The 18,734-nt window shown below is 57.6% G+C and overlaps 1 protein-coding gene across 1 annotated transcript; it reads left to right on the top strand.

Moving 5' to 3' along the window:
- Positions 1 to 59: 59 nt before the first annotated feature.
- On the top strand, positions 60 to 18,552 carry BCKDHA (branched chain keto acid dehydrogenase E1 subunit alpha). The gene is made up of 9 exons (XM_082367552.1): positions 60 to 206; positions 7,861 to 8,040; positions 8,150 to 8,236; positions 11,999 to 12,107; positions 14,208 to 14,369; positions 16,113 to 16,319; positions 16,442 to 16,583; positions 16,805 to 16,976; positions 18,032 to 18,552. The coding sequence occupies exons 1-9, from the start codon at positions 99 to 101 to the stop codon at positions 18,200 to 18,202; spliced, it is 1,338 nt and encodes a 445-aa protein (XP_082223678.1). The 5' UTR covers positions 60 to 98; the 3' UTR covers positions 18,203 to 18,552.
- Positions 18,553 to 18,734: the final 182 nt, after the last annotated feature.

An 18,734-nucleotide genomic window follows, 5' to 3' on the forward strand; every position in this document is an offset into this window, starting at 1 on the left:
CTTGGCAGGGTGATCCTGGCATTTGCGTCAGGCTTATGAAAGGGCAGCCCTAAGCTCGCCGAGGAGAGGGGCGGATCGGCGAGGGATTGTTAGCCAAGATGGCGGTGGTGGCTGCCGCGGCGAGGGTTTGGGGGTCAAGTCGAGGCTTGGGCCGGGTTGGCCTCCTGCTCCTGCGGCAGCCAGGGGCTCGTGGGCTGGCTAGATCAGTGAGTACCTGGGACACCAGGGAGTTTTCTCCAAGGAGGTATAGGGATGTTTACGCTGTCTTCAGAGTGGGGGGTTCCCTGTAGGGAGTGGAGGAAGGGCTGTTACAGAGGGACAAGGGCTGGAAGAACCACTTGGAGAGGACACCCAAGGGAAGAACTTCCAGTTCCTTAGGAGGAGAAAAGCCAGGCAGCTCCTTTGTAACCCTGAGGGAGAGAGACAACTTGGAGAGAGCGAGGGAGTTTCTTATTAGTTGCCGCCGTTCCCCAGGGGAGGCCGCTTGGAGGACACGGGGGTGGGGGTGGGGGGAAGGTGTGACCTTTCCTCTCAGGGGTTGGCGAAAACTGCCTTTGTAAGGGACAGACTTTCTTCTCGGTAAAGACAACCCCCCACTTCAAGGAGGAGAAAAGAGAGATGAGGTTTCCCATCAGGGGCTTTTATGGTGCCCTTTGCTCCAACTCTGATTTTAAAATGAATTGCGTAAAAATGTCGTTTGATCCTGTGCCCCCTGATAGAATGCCTTGTCGGTTTTGGTGACTGTACAGAGAAGATGGTCAATAAATATTTGTTGAATTAATGAGTGAGTGGGATCGGGGGCGGGGGGAGAGAGGTCCAGACAGAGCACTTAGCTCACATTTCTTAGAAACACTCGAGAAATGCCTTGTTTCTTGTCAAGAGTGTTAGGTTGATGCTGCTAATTGCTAGCTCACACAGCAGAAATCTAGTTAGGAGCCGTTATTTAGGAGCGAGGCTGGGGCTGAGAAAAGCTGTGAACTAAGATTTCGCATATAAGAGAGTCATGGTTAAGAAGATGGGCTCAGGAGCTAGACCATGTGGCGCCATGTCCCTAATCTGCCACTTTCCAGCTCTGTAGCTCTGGGCAAGGGACTGCTCCTCTCTGGACCTAATTTCCCCCTCTGTAAAATGCTAACAATGGCCACATCATAGGGTTGTGTAAATTAAATGTGTAAAGTGCTAAGAACAGGACCTGGTGCAATCGGAATGTCGGCCGCTGTTGAAAGTGAGGGTGGAGGGAAGGGACAGAAACTGGCCTCCGAGATGGGGGAGAAGAAAGGAGGTGACCTTGAGAGGGCCTGGATTGGTGAGGGCCTTGGCGGGAAATCTATCAAGATCTTGTGGGGTTGGGCCTGACCATCTGATGCCCAAACCATTGGGAAGGGAAGATGGAATCTGGGAAGAAGCTCTAGCTAGGGAGAGAAACGGGGGCAAGAAGATGGGCTGGGAGTTGAGGTATGGGGACTTCTAGGAAGGGAGTTGAAGCAGGTAATTTCCGAAGGGCTGCTGGAGCAAGATGGAGGTGGTAGAGCCCCTGCCTTTGGGCTGTTCTCCGTCAGTTTTTTGTGTTTTTTTTTGGAGCAGTCAGATTCCCCACAGCTGAGCTCCCTAGAGCCCATTGGTTGGGCCTGCGCGGTGGGGGTGGGCTGTACTGGGGCAGGAGTAGGGAAGGGTCATTCATGACTGATTAAATCTACTTCCTTCCTGGCTCAGTCTCCTTGCTGCCCTTCCCGCCTAGTTCTCCTCCTTTTTTTTTTTTTTTTTTTTGGCGGGTTGGATTGGGGGGAGCAGGAGGTCTTTCAGAGTCCCTGCGTTTTGCTTATATATTTTTAGAGTCCCTGTTTTTTCTTCTCCACTTTTAAGTATTTGTTTTTTTCTTAAGATTTAAAAAGGAATTTTTTTTTTTTTTTTTGAGGGGAGGGAAGGCGTAGTAGCATTTAGTCAAAGATTTTTGAGCCTGATCTGGTCAATAGAACTTGTTATAATGATAGGAGTGTTCTATATCTGTGTTGTCCAGTGCAGTAGCCACTAGCCACACGTGGCTACTGAGCACCTGAAATGTGGCTTAGCGTGACAGAGGAACTGAATTTCTCATTTAATTTTTTTAAAATAAATTTATTTATTTATTTATGACTGCCTTGGGCTTTTTCTAATTGCGTTGAGCGGGGGCTACTCTTTATTGCGGTGCACAGGCTTCTCATTGCGGTGGCTTCTCTTGTTGCGGAGCACGGTTTCTAGGCGCGTGGGCTTCAGTAGTTGTGGCTCGTGGGCTCAGTAGTTGTGGCACGCGGGCTCTAGAGCGCAGGCTCAGTAGTTGTGGTGCACGGGCTTAGTTGCTCCGTGGCATGTGGGATCTTCCCGGACCAGGGCTCGAACCCGTGTCCCCTGCATTGGCAGGCGGATTCTTAACCACTGCACCACCAGGCAAGTCCTTGGCTAGTGTCTTAATGAAGCACTTTATCATTTATAGTGCCAACTGACACCATTATTGTATTTCATACTGCCATACTGCAAGGTATGTCCTGGTAGTTTTCTTCTATTACAGGGGAGGAGACTGAAGCTCAGAGAGGTGAGGTCTGAACTTGGAGCTCCAGACTCCAAAGCCCAGTCTCTTTCCACAGTACCAGGCTGCCAGGAGGAGAAGGGGTAGGGCTTCGGTTCAGGTCTTGCAACATCCTGCTTAGTCCAGACCTGGTGTGTATCATCAGCCTCTGCCTGGGGCGGGTGGGAAGAGGGGGTGGGAAGAGCCGACCTCAGCCCCCATCATGCCCTCCCTTCACTGCTCTTCAGCCCCACTGGCCATTTCCCCCTTTCCTTGGATGAGCTCCTCCCACCCGGAGGCCTTTGTAGGGATATGGTCCTTCAGGTGTCAGGCTGAGAGCTCACTTCCTCAGAGAAGCTTTCCTGACCCCGTGACCGGTCTCAATGTGTAAAACAGGGGCAATAGCAGTACCTCCCTCAGAGATGCGGTGAGGGTTAAAGGAAACAGTTCTTAGGAAGCACTTACACATATATCCATGTGCTCGGTAAGGGCTCAAGAAATGGGGGCTGCTGTTTTCCTCCAGGAACAGTGAATCTGCTGTGGCCTTGACTGATGCAGGGAAAGGATGCTTCCCATCTTCAGTGGCTGGGGGAGCTTAGTGCTGCTAAAGCCCCCGGGCCCCCGAGGCCAGAGAAAGCCTGATCCATCTCCACACTTCCCTGGCCTCCCCAGCCGGATCCCCCTGGAAGGGGAGGCCGCTGATGAGGCCACTGACATTCCTGAGCTGGAAGTAAAGCCAAGGTCAGCTTTGCACTGTTTGAGGCAGAGCGCCTGAGACTCCAGAGAGAGAGCAGGCTTGGCTGGCCTCAGCTGTCCCAGCTTCAGAGGACTCGGTTGACCGGCACCATCCACACAGCCTTCCCTGGCTGGACCCCGCTCTTCTCTCCAGCTTCCCTGTAGTGGGCAGGCTGCCTGGCTTCATGTGCTGACATCACTGCTCGTGATCTCCCTGGTCATGGACGAGTCACCTAAGCCCGCTGAGCCTCAGGGCCACCTGTGTGGTACGGAGGTGTGGTCATGGCGCCTGCTTCACCTGGGTGCCGTGCAGGTTCAGTGACACACAGGCATCATACAGCAGGTGCCTGGTGTGGCGCCGAGGCACGTAGTTAAGTGCCGTGGTTAACGTGCTGCAGCCAGGTGGTCTCTAGCCTCAGAGCCTTTGTCCTTCCCAAGGACTGACGTGTTCTCCCCCCAGCCTTTGCCTGGCTCACCCCTGCTCGTCCCTCAGGCCTTGGCTTCGCTCCCCCTTCTCCAGGAAGCTTTTCCTCCTGCTGCATGTGATGCAGCTAGTGAAAGGCTTCCTCCTCGAGCTACGGCAGGTGCTTTATACCCGCCTCACCACCAGCCAGTGAAATAGAAATTCTTATTTCCACAAGGGGACACGGGTTGAGGGAGACAGTCTCCTACCCAAGGTGACGTGGCTGGAAAGGGACAGAGCCAGGATTCAAACACAGGCCGCTTGGCTCTCCAGCCCTCATCCTACCCTGCCTGTGTGGTAACTAACCTCTCCGCGATCCTGCCTCCTCTGACATCGCCCCTCCCTGACTGTAACTTGTGTGTTCAGTGTCTGTCATCCGTCTCTCCCCATTGTCCCCAGCCCTCAGTTCAGGGCCTGACTTGGAGCAAATATTCAATGATTACTTGTTTGACCACTAAGGTCATCAAGTACACTTGTTAGCTAGTCATATTTATCAAGTGTTTGTTACGTGTCAGGCACTGGGCTGAGCACTGTACACACGGGCTCTTTAAATCCTCAGGACCGGGCTTCCCTGGTGGCGCAGTGGTTGAGTCCGCCTGCCAATGCAGGGGACACGGGCTCAAGCCCTGGTCCGGGAAGATCCCACATGCCGCGGAGCAGCTAAGCCCGTGCGCCACAACTACTGAGCCTGCACTCTAGAGCCCACGAGCCACAGCTACTGAGCCCTCATGCCACAGCTACTGAAGCCTGCACGCCTAGAGCCCGTGCTCCGCAGCAAGAGAAGCCACCGCAATGAGAAGCCTGCACACTGCAACAAGTGGCCCCCATTGGCCGCAACTAGAAAAAGCCCGCGCACAGCAATGAAATAAATAAATAAATAAATAAATGCAGCCAAAAATAAATAAATAAATTAAAAAAAAACAAACACTGTAAAAAAAAAAAAAGTCCTCAGGACCATCTGTGAGATAGATGCTCACACCGCCCTCGGTTTACACATGCGGAAACTGAGACTCCGGGAGCGTAATTACACTCCCGAAGGCAGCAGTCAACTCCGAGTCCCTGCCCTTAATTAACTGTGGCCCCATAGGGAGTGGCTCGAGGAGGGGCCACCCCAGTACCTGTGGGGCAGACCTTGGCCTTCCAGAACAGGTGTCTGTGTCCTGTGTGGTAGGAGAGAGCGTGGCTTCAAGGCTTTGTGTAAATCTGTGCAGCTTCTGCCATTGTAGGTCACTGCCACCAGGACAAACCCACTCCCCCACCAAAAAGAAGGAAAAATGGGTGGAGACGCATACTTCCTCTGCAGGCATTTTAGCACCCACTCCCATTATGGAGCATTTCCTCAGGGCCAGGCTCTGTGCCGAGCCCTTTGGTAGCTCAAGGAATCAACACAGTAACCGTGGGGTAGGTACCACCTTCATCTCTACAGGCCCAGGAAGAGGGGGCACGGCCAAAGCCCAACTCCAGGGTACAGGGGGCATCAAGGTACCCTGACCGTAGCTCTCCAGCCTCTGGAGGGAGACAGTCCTGCCCTGACACCAGGGTTTGTTCGGAGCCCCGTGACCCTGTCCTCCTGGCCCCTGGCCTCCCGTCCTAGAGCCCGTCCCCAGATGGCATCTCCCCTGTGTCTCAGTCTCTCTCTGGAGTGTCCGCTGGGGCCTCGGTCTGGAATTACAATACAGTCTTGAGATGCAGTCAGCCCTTCTCCCCAACTCCTCTTTTCCCCATCTTCCCAGGGTGACAGCCAATTTCCTTTTTCCCATTTCCTGACCCTAGATTTTGGTTTTTTTCCTCTTTTACCAATTTTTGAGCATGTAACGTGTCCTGTGCCTTTGCTGAACCCTTTGTGTGCCTTAGGAACTCTTTGCAGCAGCCCTCTGCAGCCTTTTCGCAGATAAGGAAATTCAGAGACACGGTGTTTTGCAGAGGGCTGTGCAGTGAGCTGAGAAATTGGAACCCAGGTCAGTCTGCTTCTAAGCCAGTGAACTTAACCGCTCATTCATCCGTTCGGTCAGTAATTGCCTGTTGAAGTGTGTGCTCTGTAAACCGATGTGGACATGCTCCTTGCCTCCCTGGAGCTTGTGATGTGTGTGGGAGATACACATGAGAGGAATGGATCCTCTAGGTGAATGGAAGGGTCCGGCCGCGTGAGCGCTCCGAAGGCGGAAGCACGGTCTGCGAGAGTTGGGCCGCTGCCGTGCTGTTGTCAGGCCTGGACCCTCCCTGCCGTTGGGAGTATAATTTCCTTTATATCCTCACAATCATAAATGCAGATAAACGCACACATGTTCACATTCCCCTGCTGGAACCTGGGACGGCCTCTTTGCCGCAATTGAAGGAGTGAGGGCGGGGAACACATTTGAGCACCCATGTGTGGGATCCAGCTCATGACAAGCCCAGACATTCTTCTTCAGCGCCTATTGGAAGTGAAGCCGCAGTTACTGAGCTGAGAGGAACCTGGCGGCCGGTGGAAAGTAAAGATGCAGACGTGTGCAAAGTGGGCCAGCAGTGGCAGCCGGGGTTGGGGGCCTGGGTTTAGGGGTCTGGATGTCAGCCCTGCCCAGGTTTGAAGCCCAGTCCTGACTTATTTGTTTTAGCCCTGGGGCCTGGTGCAGGGAGGTTATATTACCTCCCTGAACCTGGGTTTCCTCGTCTGAAGGGCAACAGTACATACTCTCTGCCTCACGGATGTGCTCTGAGGACTCAGTGAGGGTTCTGCGTGCGGACCTCAGCCTGGTACCCGGCAAAGGCTTAATATAGGGGCGCTGTTGCAATGCTGAGACTAGTTCAAGGCATTCTAGCTCCAGTGCTGAGAAATGGAATTGGTTCCCTTCCTGGTGCACATGTAGGCTTCTCCCGGGCTTTCCCCAACAGGCCTCCTCTCAGCCGGGGTGGGGGTGTGTGTGATGCTTCCCACGAGACTCCTTCCCAGTTCCACAAGGGACGTGCCATTGCTCACTTTTTGCCTTTTGCGTGTCCTGTTACCCCAGCTTCAAATGCTCTTTCCCTGACTCCTAGATATCCTTCAGGTCCCAGCTCTCATATCACTTCCTCAGGGGAACCTTACCCTCTTTCCACTCTGCTCTCGCCCCATGGCTTCTCCTGGGAGAATATGCATCACCCTCATCCGCTCGGTGTTACTTGTTGAGGCTCTATCTTCCTTGCTGGGCGGCAGGGACAGGTAGGTGTCTTGCCTCTCTTAGGTGCGCAGAACCCAGCACAGGCCGTGGAACAAAGCAGGTGCTCAAATATTTGTTGAATGAGTCAGTCTGGGCTCCTGAACTGGAGTGGAGAGGGTGGTAAAGTGTGTGGAGCAGTTTGCCAGGTGATGGGGAAAGAGGCCTTTAGTACAGAGAAGAGAGCAAGAGATGTGGTGGTAGAAACGATAATCAGCATCTTTGAGCCTTTACTATACGTACAAGTACTCTGCTTGCCATTTTATACACGTGATTTTGTTTGAGCCGCGCAGTGTTTCCATGAGGTGTTCTCCATTTTACAGGTTGAGAAAGGGGAGATCTGAAGAGGGGAAGTCCCGTTCCCATGGTCACTCAGCAAGGGATTTGAACTTGGCAGGCTGACTCTTAAGGGCTCACAGACATAAGCTCTAAGCTGGGTGGCCTCCTTGTGGGTAGAGGGGTCAGTAAAGAGCCCTTCTGGCTGACTGGAGGTCGCTGTGCAGGGGTGTGTGTGTGTCTGTGGTAGCCGTGGGAGACGGAGAGGACGGGGTAGCGGTGGTCAGCCCTGGAGAGGCCTTGAAATGCCAGGGTGAGGACTTTGGGCCTCTGATAATAATAACTACTGGTTCTTGAGCTGCCTGCCACTTTATTAGATTATTTAATCTTTACAGCAACCCTGTGTGATAGATATTATGATTTTTTCACCCCAATTTTACAGCTGAGGAGCTGAGACACAAAGCAGTTGTAGGAACTTGCCCAACGTGTGACACATTGGGAAGGTGGCGGAGCCGGGATTCAGACCCTGTGCATCAGGCCCCAGAGTCCACCGCGGCTGTGGCAGCTTAATCACCAGGCCGTGCTGCCTGCCGCTGCGGGGTTGAGCCTGCAGAAGCTCTGCTGCTCTTGACATGGGTGTCTCCCCCCCCCCCCCCGCCTTCTCTCCCCAGCACCCGCAGAGGCAGCAGCAGCACTTCTCGTCCCTGGATGACAAGCCCCAGTTCCCAGGGGCCTCAGCGGAGTTTATAGATAGGCTAGAGTTCATCCAGCCCAACGTCATCTCTGGGATCCCCATCTACCGCGTCATGGACCGGCAGGGCCAGATCATCAACCCCAGCGAGGATCCCCACGTGAGAGGCCGCTTCCTCCCCGACCCCGTGCCTCCATGCCCAGGCCCCTTGCCCGTCTCCTCCCCTCTGGTCCCACCTGGCCCACATCTGTCTGTGCCTCCATCTGCAGCTGCCCCAGGAGAAGGTGCTCAAGTTCTACAAGACCATGACGCTACTCAACACCATGGACCGCATCCTCTATGAGTCCCAGAGACAGGTGCGTGGGGACGGGCTGGGGAGAGGGGCATGGGACTATCTGAGGTCCCCCTACCTGTGTTTGGGCCACAAGACAGCTCCCAAGGAGGAGGGAGTGGAATGGAGATCCTTGTCTTGAGGTGCTTAGAGCTCTTGGGGTTCTGCTGGGGCTCTGGAGGAAGAGGGTGGGAGGGTCCTGCCCGAGGGCAGAAGGGTGGACCAGATCACGGAAAGCCTACTGTACGCCGGGCTGGGGGCTTAGCTGTGCTGGGAGAGGGCAGGCAGGAGAAGACTGGACTCCCCTTCCTCTCGGGCACTCACAGTCCTGAGAAACAGGGCGGCTCTCGGTGCTTCCGGGAGCGCGCGTGTCCGGTGTGCTGCGGTGCGGCGCTCGAGCGTCAGCCGACAGAGACCCAGTCAAAGCAGTGTCAGCAAAGAGGGAATTGGTTGACTCGACTGACTGCAAGTCCATAAGGCCCTGTTCCAGGCACAGCTGGACCCAGGGGGCTCAGAACATGTTTTCAGACCTGTTTCTCTCTCTGAGTGTCTTTTCTACTCTCCTTTGCCTTGGCTTCCTTCATTCTCAAGCTGCGGTGGTCTCTGGAAGCTCCAGATTCACGGAGAGGTGGCAGAGAAAGGGTTCCGGGTACGGGCTCTGGAGCGAGACTGCAGTTAGGGTCCGCATTCTGTCACTCTCTAGCTTTGTGGCCCTGGGGGAGTTGCTTAGCCTCTCAGTGCTTCAGTGTTCTCGTCTCTAGCTACTGTATGGGGTTGCTGTGAGGATTGATGGTGGCCTCCGTAATGGCCTTAGGAACAGTGAAACTGGCATTTGTCATGGATACCAGCCTTGCAATTATTATCCTTTCTGTTTAGCAGTGGAAAGAGAATGTCTGGTCCCTAATGTTCCAGCAAAAGGCCCAGAGCTGATGCTTATTGGCCAGGCTTTGGTCACAGACCCCTCCTTGAGCCAGCCCATGTGATTGACCGGCCAAGCCGGGGCCACGTGCCCATCCCCAGGAACCGAGGGAGCAGAGGCCTGGAGTCCGCCCCTCCCAGGCTGCGGAGACAGAGCAGGAGCCTGGGGTTCCTGTTAGAAAAGCGGGAAGAACGCTGGGCAGGCTCGTCCTCAGGAGTGGGGATGGGCTTGGGAATCTGCACTTGTATCAGGCCCCCAGGTGACCCCCCCTGTGACCCGACTGTGGACTGAAAGCGCGAGGCCCACGGAGGACAGTTCCGAGCAGATCAGGCGGGCAGCCAGCTCCCTGGTTCTCTTGCTCACAGGAGCACTGTGTGTGGGTTCTCCGCCCAGCCCAGAAGCTTCCCTTGGCTCCTCCCATCCACGGCATCAACCCCTGCCCTTCCTGTCCAGCCTGCCTCCCACTCACTGTGGCCTCGGCCGTCTGCTCCCCTCTGCGTGGCCTCAGTGCCAGGCCACCCCTCCCACCCTCTCTGACATGCCTGGGCTCCTTCCTGACCCCTGGGTTGGCTGCGCAGACGGGGGCTTTGGAACCCGACGGACGTGGGTCCAGTCACAGATGTGACTTCAGGCAGGTGATTTTTCTTGTCTTTGCCTCGGTTTCTTTAGTGTATTAAAACATAGAAATAACAAGAGAACCCACCCCGCCCCACCCCACCGGGTGGGGGTGGGAATTCTGTGAGACCCGGCATGTCAAGCCCCTTGCCCGTTGGCTGACACAGGGAACCCTCAGTAAGATCAGCTCAGCCATCAGGTTTCAGCCTTCCTTAGCTAGGGTTATCCCAGCAGCCCCCCATCCCAACAGAAATAAAAGCAGTAGTTTAAACAGATTAATAGGTTTTTTTGTCTTGCATGAAAGAAATGTGAAAATAGGTGGTCGGGGCTGGTATGGTGGCACCACGATGTCATTGGACACCCAGCACTGGCTTCTAGCCTCCAGGGCCCCTCATAAACCAAATGGCTGCTGGAGCCTCCTCCATCATGTCTCGTTCCAGGCAGGAGGTAGAAGGAAGGTGGAAGGTCAAACGTGGCACCGCCCAGCTATCTCCCCACACCCACATTTATAGAACTTTCCAGGCAGTCCCACCAAATAACATCACACGTTTCATCGGTCACTCCCAGCTGCAAGGGAGACTGAGAAAGTAGTCTTTTAGTCTGGGCAGGTGCTGTCTGTGGTGGAATGAGATCTGTTAGCAAAGAGGAAGAGGGATCTGATACCGGGTAGGCAACCAGGGACCTCTGCCACTAGCCCAGGTCCCGTCTCCTCAGGGGGCCCCCCTCTCAGGCTCCTCCCCACACCAACCTCGACAGCCCTGCCAGGCCCTCAGCACCCAGCATCGGCCCCACTCATCGCTTTTAATTGGCTCCCCACTTGGAAGAAGGTGGTGTTCATCTGGCTCCCCCACTGCGACAGGAGGCCCCTGCGGCACACATGAGGCCTGGGCACAGGGCATCCTGTGGCTGCTGACCCGGTTGGCTCCATTTTTACCTTACATCCAGTCCTGCTTACCTCCACCTCTGTGCCAGGGCTCCCGGATCTCCAGCCAGACTTTACCTCTTAGCCCCCGATCTACTTGGCTTCTCACCCTGGGTGTCCCTCACCAAATTCAGCCCGTCCAGACTTGACCTCAGCACCTTCCCCACCCCCCGGACCTGCTCCTCTTCCGCCCTTAGGCCATTTCTCAGTGACGGTACCGCCGTCCACCCATTTGCCCAAACTGGAGACCTACTGGTACTCCCTGTCCCCTCCCACCCCCTCACTATCACTTTCCCCTCTCATTCACTCTGCCCTTAGGTATTTAGTTAGAAATCCATTCTGCTGCTCAGCACCACCATCAGGAACCCAGACTTCCTCCCTTTCTGCTTCACCGTCGTGGCCGACTTGGCTTCCGCCCTGTGCTTGTTGCCTCACGGTCACAAGATGGCTGCCACAGGTCCAGGCTTCATGGCTGTGTGCAAACCTGGAGGGAAGGGGTGGCAACAGCTGCAGTGATCTCTTTTATCAAGAAAGCAAAAGCAGATTTCCACTTAATTCTCTGGCTGGAACTTGTGTCCTGTGGTCGCTTCTGACTGTAAGGGAGGCTGGGAACATATTTTTCCAGGCTCTGGGATTAGGGGGCTCAGGAGAATGGAGTTGCCCTGGGCACCGGTGCAGCGAACCAACAGGGGCTGCCGCTCCCTGCACCGCTCACTCTGCTTCTCAAGACTCTCAGCCATCCTCTCCCTGCCGCCTGCCACCACCAGGCCAGGCCGCGCCCCCTCCCACCTGGCGCTTGGCGCTCATTCCTGTCTTCTCCATCCGTTCCCACGTGGTAGCCTGGGAGACATTTTTAAAACATCTCTCCCCTGAGAACTGTTGGCAGGTTACCATCGTCCTCAGGGTAAAGTCCGGATACGTCATTCCCTGCGCCACCTGGGCCCTGCCTCTCTCTCCCTCCTCGTCGTCGTTCTCCACCCCTCCCACTTTATGTCCCAGCCCTTTTGACCTCATGGCCTTTCTTGTTCTCTCTGCCTGGAAACCTCCACCCTCCCTACCTTTGTTCAGCGTAGGCCTTGCTCCTCGATGCCCCTCCACAGTGGGGCGGGTACCCCTTCAGCCCCCATCACGCAGCCCCATCACCCTGGCTCTAACCAGCCTGGCGGTTCCTCTGTGAAGGCAGGAACGCCAGCGTGGCCTGGCCCAGAGCTGGCCTTCAGGAAGCATCTGTTGAATCACAGAGTAATCAGAAGTTGGTCAGTGTTTGGATGTTTCTCTGTCATCGCCCAGTCTAACTGAACCCGGCCCTCTGGGCCCTCCTCCACCCCCAGGGCCGGATATCCTTCTACATGACCAACTATGGTGAGGAGGGGACGCACGTGGGGAGTGCAGCGGCCCTGGACAACACGGACCTGGTGTTTGGCCAGTACCGGGAGGCAGGTACGTCTGCCCGTGGCCCGGCCCTGTGGCGCAGGTGCCAGGGACCTGGGTCTGTGGTCCCCATCGAGACAGGTCAGGCCCAGTCCCTCCTGCTGTGAAGGCGAGGCCCACGTTAGTTACCAGCGTGCTCTTCTGGGAGCGGCACCTCGCCAGGGAGGCCTCAGGGGGCTTCCCCTCCGCGGAGGCCCGGCAGTGTTGTAGTTAAGAGCCTGTGCTCCTGACCATTCCATGCCCTGCCGGTGACCAGCTGTTCGATTTGGGGCGAGTCACTTCCGTTCTCCGAGCCTCAGTTTTCTCATCTTTGAAATAGAGATTAGGATGGGATGGCAACCCCTTGCGCTGCGGGGGTGCCGGGAGCCTGCAGTGAGGTCAGGCCGAGCTGGCCTCTTCCCAGGTGCCGTGTCCTTCACGCAGCCGAAGCAGACGGGCGGGCGGGTTCCAGCCTGGGAGCCGCTAACTTCTGAGTGAACGAGGGAGAGGATGGAAGGAGCGGCGACTAGGCATGAAGAAAACGGATGAGTGTTAAGGAGAGACGGGGTGCAGGAGTGAGGCCTTGGGGCTGAGGCTGGGGTTCCAGAGCAGTTGTTGGCATGGGGCCCAGGAGGGGAGCCAGATCTGACCCCTCCTCTCAGGCGCTGCACGATCTTGGGCAGGTTGCTTAACTGCTCCTTGCCTCAGTTTCCTCATCTACAGTGGGAGACGGTGAACCCTCCCAAGACGGTTGTTGAGGGGTTTCACAGGGCAGATGACACAAAGCCCTCAGCACAGGGCCTGGCATGGGGTAAGCACTCGGAGTCGGAGGCGATGTCGTGACCAAGGCCTCTCACCCAGGGGCAGCTCTTCAGTGGGCAGGTGTGGCCTGGCCGGGCTGGGTGCCCGCGCGCTCCCTGGACCAGCACAGCCTTCCAGTCTGCTCTCGGACTATCTACTGTCTCCGCTGCACCAGGCCCCCCCACCCCACATGCTCCAGGGGAACAGACGCCCTGCGATACTGTCCGTGGTTCCGCATCATTAGATTTGCCCGGGCACTGGGCCGCAAGCCAGGCCCCTGCCACGTTTGCTAAGTGCTTCGCACTGTTTCTGCTGAGGGGATCTCTCTGGGGAGGGCTCCAAGCAGGGCCTGGAGCGAGGGTCCTGGAGTTACGGGCGGCCGCTGGGCTCTGCACACGGGGGCTGTTTGGGCCCCGGCCGCCTCTGCAGGAGTGAGCCGTCCTGTACCACGGGTCATGGAAGGCCCTGCACCCAGGCCGCTGCCGAGGGCGCCTGTGCGGGGCAAGGAGGAAAGGCAGGCCCCGCTTGTCCCAGTCCTGACTGGGCAGCTACTTCCCCGTGTGACTCTGTGTCTCCTGTGAAGTGGGGAGAACAAGGGCACTGAGAACCGTAGCGCTCACTGAGCTGTCCCCAGTGCTGGAAACCCTGGAGCCTGTGTCGGTCCCCCTCGCAGCAGAGTGGAGGCCCCTGCCCACCTCCCACTGGAGCGGCCGCAAGGAACCCCCGCCAGCCCCACCAGCTGTGCGAGCCAGGTGGTGCGAAGCTTGGGTCACAGAGGTGCGACGTTGTGGCGCCTTTGATGACGAGGTGGGCGTCCACCGGGGTTTTGTTTGAAGAAAGGATTTTACTGCCATGAGCAGGTTTGAATATTTCCTCTAGTCCACAGGTCGTGAGCGCGGCCCGTACTTTTATTTGGTTCATATGGTGATTTTGTTTTTAAGTAGATGAATTAGTGGAAATGCTTAAAAATCAGGTAGCTTCCCCTCCTCTCCTCTAGCGCCCCCCCCCCCGCCCCCAAAAAAAGCAAGCTGGATTGCTCCTTTTGAAAAACTGGACCATCTGGCCTCCCTGGGCAGAGGTTAGGTGGTTTGAACAGCAGCCTCCGTCTTGAGGCAGGCTGTGCTTTCTGCTCTGCCCCCCTGCTTCCTGCTCTGCCCCCCTGCTTCCTGCACCCGCCTGGTCCCTATAAGCATCCGAACGCGCCTTCCCTGCTGTAGAACAGTCAGCGGAACAGGTCCCGGGCAGGAAGGGCCTGGCCCAGGGGCCCTCACAGGGTTGGCCTGTCCCGCCCACCACCCGCCACGGTAACCCTGCCTTCTCCTGCACCAGGTGTGCTCATGTACCGGAACTACCCCCTGGCACTGTTCATGGCCCAGTGCTACGGCAACGTGAGCGACCTGGGCAAGGGGCGCCAGATGCCCGTCCACTATGGCTGCAGGGAGCGCCATTTCGTCACCATCTCCTCTCCACTGGCCACGCAGATCCCTCAGGGTGAGGATGCACGCCCCGGGCCCGCACACACAGTCTGACGTCGTTACCCTGCTCGTACCCTGCTCGGGCCCTAGCCTCCTCCATCCCTTCCGGGGGCTTCCTGGTGGCGTCACGGTCCTAGCGCTGGTCTGGGCTCTAGACTTACAAGACCCCTCTTGTCTGGGACCCTCGTAGGAGGGCTCTAGTGGTGTCTCTGCCCCATTCAGCAGGCTTGAGCAGGCACAATCACGCTCTCAGTTTCCCACGCTTGTGCCCCCCGCTGTGTCCATTCACCGGCACAGCCAGCTGCGTGGGACTGAGCGTATGCCAGCTTCCTTACTAAAGGTCACCTGGCAGGTAGCAAGGAGAGTAGGCACTCAAATCGTGGACCATGTGGCTCCAGAGCCTGGGTTCTCCACCCCGGCCCTGCCCTGCCCTGCCTCTGTCCTGAGTGACTGCCCTAAAGCTTACTCCGCAAGCCCACGATGCTTAGCGCAGTCGGTGTGGCTTCTGTTAAAGGTGACTGCTTGTGAAGCAGACCCGCCAGGGGCAGGGCTGCGGCCACACAGTGCAAAAACAGGGCTGTGGACAACCCCCCGCCCCCCGCCCTGTGGAGCCTGCACTCGGTCGAGGGTCAGTCTGCTCCAGGGCAGACACATGAGCTGGTGTGTACAGGGCTTAGCAGAGTGCCTGGCACGTCAGAGGGCCCTGGGCACGTTCGCCCGGTGTGTTCTATTTGGGAACAGGAGCGGTTTGTGTCTGAGGTGGGAGGCGGACAGGGCAGCTTTCTGGGAGGAGGCAGCATTTTCACTGATTTCCATTTCGTAGGCTTTCCATAAGGTGGGGCCTGGCCCTCATCTTCCATTTGGGTGACCAGTTAAGTCACTCAGTTGGCCAGCGTGCGGAGTCCGTGCTGTGTGCTGGGTGCCATTCTAGGTGCATTGAACAGAGGCAGCAAACACCTCAGCCTTCCTGGTGCTGCCACTGGTGGGAGAGACGGACAGTAAACAGGATGAAGTAACACATGGAGTATGTCAGGGGTGATAAGACCCGCAGGGAAAAGTAAAGCTGAGAGGGAGCGGTTCTTGACGGGGGAAGGTGGGGACAGGTGTCCCCAGGTGACAGTACAGACCAGAAGGAGGTGAGAGAGGGAGCCACTCGGGATCTGGAGGTGGGTGCCTGCTCGATGATGTGTCTGAGGTGCCAGGAGGAGCCAGTGGGGCAGGTGTGGAGGGAGGGGTGCGCACAGGTGGGGTCTCAGGCTGTCGCCTTTTGAAGACACTTTGACCCAGCGTGGACCCGAGCTGGGGGAGGGGGAGGAGTCGCTGCAGAACCACCTGCCGGCTCGGCTGCTGCCCCGAGGGTAACAGGCTGGGTGGGAGGAGCAGGGGACAGGGGAGGAGGCTGCTGGGGCCAGAGGTGGGGCCGGGACAGCCAGGGAGGGGTTAAGGGCTGGGGAGAAGCGGTCAGATTCTGGCTCCGTTTTGAAGGTTGAGCGGGCATGGGGGCGTGGCAGAAAGTCAGGAGTCAAAGATGCTGAAGTTTGTGGCCTGAGCAGTTGGAAGGACGGAGCTGCCGTCAGCCGAGGGGAGGAGACTGTGGGCGGGGCAGCTCCTGGGGGAGCGGGAGGGGCGGCTCTGGTGTTTTCTTTCCCCTCAGAGCCTGGCAACAGCTAGCCTGAGGGCCGGAGCCCCGGCTGGGGTGCGAGGGTGTGGACGCGGGGAGGGCACGAGTGCAGGGAGACGCGTGTCTCTGCTCCTGCAGCGGTGGGGGCAGCCTACGCGGCCAAGCGGGCCAACGCCAACAGGGTCGTCATCTGTTACTTCGGAGAGGGCGCGGCCAGTGAGGGGGACGCCCACGCCGGCTTCAACTTCGCCGCCACCCTCGAGTGCCCCATCATCTTCTTCTGCCGGAACAACGGCTACGCCATCTCCACGCCCACCTCCGAGCAGTACCGCGGGGATGGCATCGGTACGGGCCCTGGTGGTTGCTCCCCGCCCTGCCTGCGCCCTCTCCTTCCTCCCCTCTCTCCCCACTCCCTGCTCCTGTCCCACCTGAGCCCTGGGGCCTGACCTGCCTCCCTGTCCCTACAGCGGCTCGAGGCCCGGGATACGGCATCCTGTCCATCCGCGTGGACGGCAATGATGTGTTTGCTGTGTACAACGCCACCAAGGAGGCCCGGCGGCGGGCCGTGGCAGAGAACCAGCCCTTCCTCATTGAGGCCATGACCTACAGGTGCCTGCCGCCCCCCGTCGGCCCCCAGCCTCGACCGCTGCTGCCCTCAGCACCTCCCCCACATTGATCACCGTCCCCGCGGCACGACCCCACTGCCCTGTACCGCGTAGCCCCTTCCGGCCTTTATTCCATCTCCCGCCTTCTCCCCTAGTCCACCACTTCCTTCCTGACCTTCACCTGAGGGCCGCCAGCCTGACCCTGGGTCCCCCTCCCGCTGGTAGGATCGGGCACCACAGCACCAGTGACGACAGCTCGGCGTACCGCTCAGTGGATGAGGTCAATTACTGGGACAAGCAGGACCACCCCATCTCCCGGCTGAGGCACTACCTGCAGAGCTGTGGCTGGTGGGGCGACGAGCAGGAGAAGGCCTGGAGGAAGCAGTCCCGCAAGAAGGTAAGGAAGGGCCGCCCTCTGTTGGAAACCACCCCAGGGGTCGTGTTCCGGGATGGTGTGTCACAGAGAACCCTGGAAGGATGGGGAGGCTGGGGCTTGGGGGCCATTGAACTGGCAGTCTCGGGGGTAACCCTGGTGACGTCTCTAATGTCATGATGCCAGGACACGTGCACCTCAGCCGTGTTCTGCCCTCAGCTCCTTCACCTCTGGAGAGGGATACTGGGGTACCCACCTCAGAAGCTTGTCTGAGGGTTTGCATCTGACCCAGATGGGGTGTAAGTGTCCTCCAGAGTGTGTGCACTGCCCTCCTCGGCCCTGGTCATCAGACACCAGAAGCACTGCGGCCCAGTGGGCAGGGCAGACCCTGGTGTCGGGCAGCATGTGCTTCCTGGCTCTGCCCCGACCACGTCATCGTGGGCACGTCCCTTCTCTTCGCTGTGCCTCGGTTTCCTCACCTCTGAGCTGCCTGCTTCTTAGGGCTGCTGAGAGGCTGAATCAATTCCATACTCTTAGTGTAGTGCCTGGTTCTGCTAAGGATGGAGATGCTGGGATTTGGGACATTAGTTGTCACCACTATTTTTTTTTCTTTCTTTTTTTTTTAATTTGTTAAATTTATTTATTTTTGGCTGCGCTGGGTCTTCGTTGCTGCGTGCGGTGTTTCTCTAGTTGCAGCGAGCGGGGGCTACTCTTAGTTGTGGTGTGTGGGCTTCTCATTGCGGTGGCTTCTCTTTGTCGTGGAGCACGGGCTCTAGGCGCGCGGGCTTCAGTAGTTGTGGCACACAGGCTCAGTAGTTGTGGCGCACGGGCTTTGTTGCTCCGCGGCACGTGGGATCTCCCCGGACCAGGGCTCGAACCTGTGTCCCCCGCATTGGCAGGCGGATTCTTAACCACTGCGCCACCAGGGAAGCCCGTCACCAGTATTACGATGATTATTTCCATTGTCCACGTGGGAACTTGAGGCTCAGGGGGCTTAACCCCTCGCCGGGATCCCACAGGTAGGAAGCAGGTTCCTGGGTGAGAGGTCGGCTGCCTGCCCACTGCCGCTTGTCCCCCAGGTGATGGAGGCCTTTGAGCAGGCCGAGCGGAAGCTGAAGCCCAGCCCCAACCTGCTCTTCTCAGATGTGTATCAGGAGATGCCTACCCAGCTCCGCAAGCAGCAGGAGTCTTTGGCCCGTCACCTCCAGACCTATGGGGAACACTACCCCCTGGATCACTTCGAGAAGTGAGGCTACTTGCCCCGTCCCCACCTTCCTCAGCTCTGCCTCTGAGGGGCAGAGGCGACGGGCAGGATGCTACCGCCTTCCCCTGACAGCTCCCTCCAACGTACTCGGGCCAGGGCAGTACTTGGGGCGGCTCCTGCTCCTCCAGGCTGTTACATCGGTGGGGCCTTGGTCAGCCCCTTCTTCGCCTTTAGTTACAGGGTCTTCTGCCAGGGGCTGGGCAAGGGCACCTGCAGGACCGGAAGCCCCTCAGGCCTGGGGGTGGACGAGGCAGGTCAGCCTGCGGAACTTACTCAGAGTGAGAGGGGGTCAGCAGGTAGTGAATAAACTATGTCTCCGCATTTGGCGCCATGCTACCTCTGGTTTCTGTTTCCTGGAGTTTGGGATGTGGGAGGAGAGGCCAGCATGAGTGGTTTGGGACCACCCCTGCTTCTCCAGTTGAGATAAATAAGGCCAAGGCTGTTGAGCTATCTTCTTCCTCCAGAAACTTCTGCAAGCTGGAAGGTCAGCTTCAGCAAACAGGATGGGGGTGGGGTCC

Source organism: Balaenoptera borealis (genome assembly GCF_965194805.1).
Source record: "Balaenoptera borealis genome assembly, chromosome: 19".
NCBI lineage: Eukaryota > Metazoa > Chordata > Mammalia > Artiodactyla > Balaenopteridae > Balaenoptera > Balaenoptera borealis.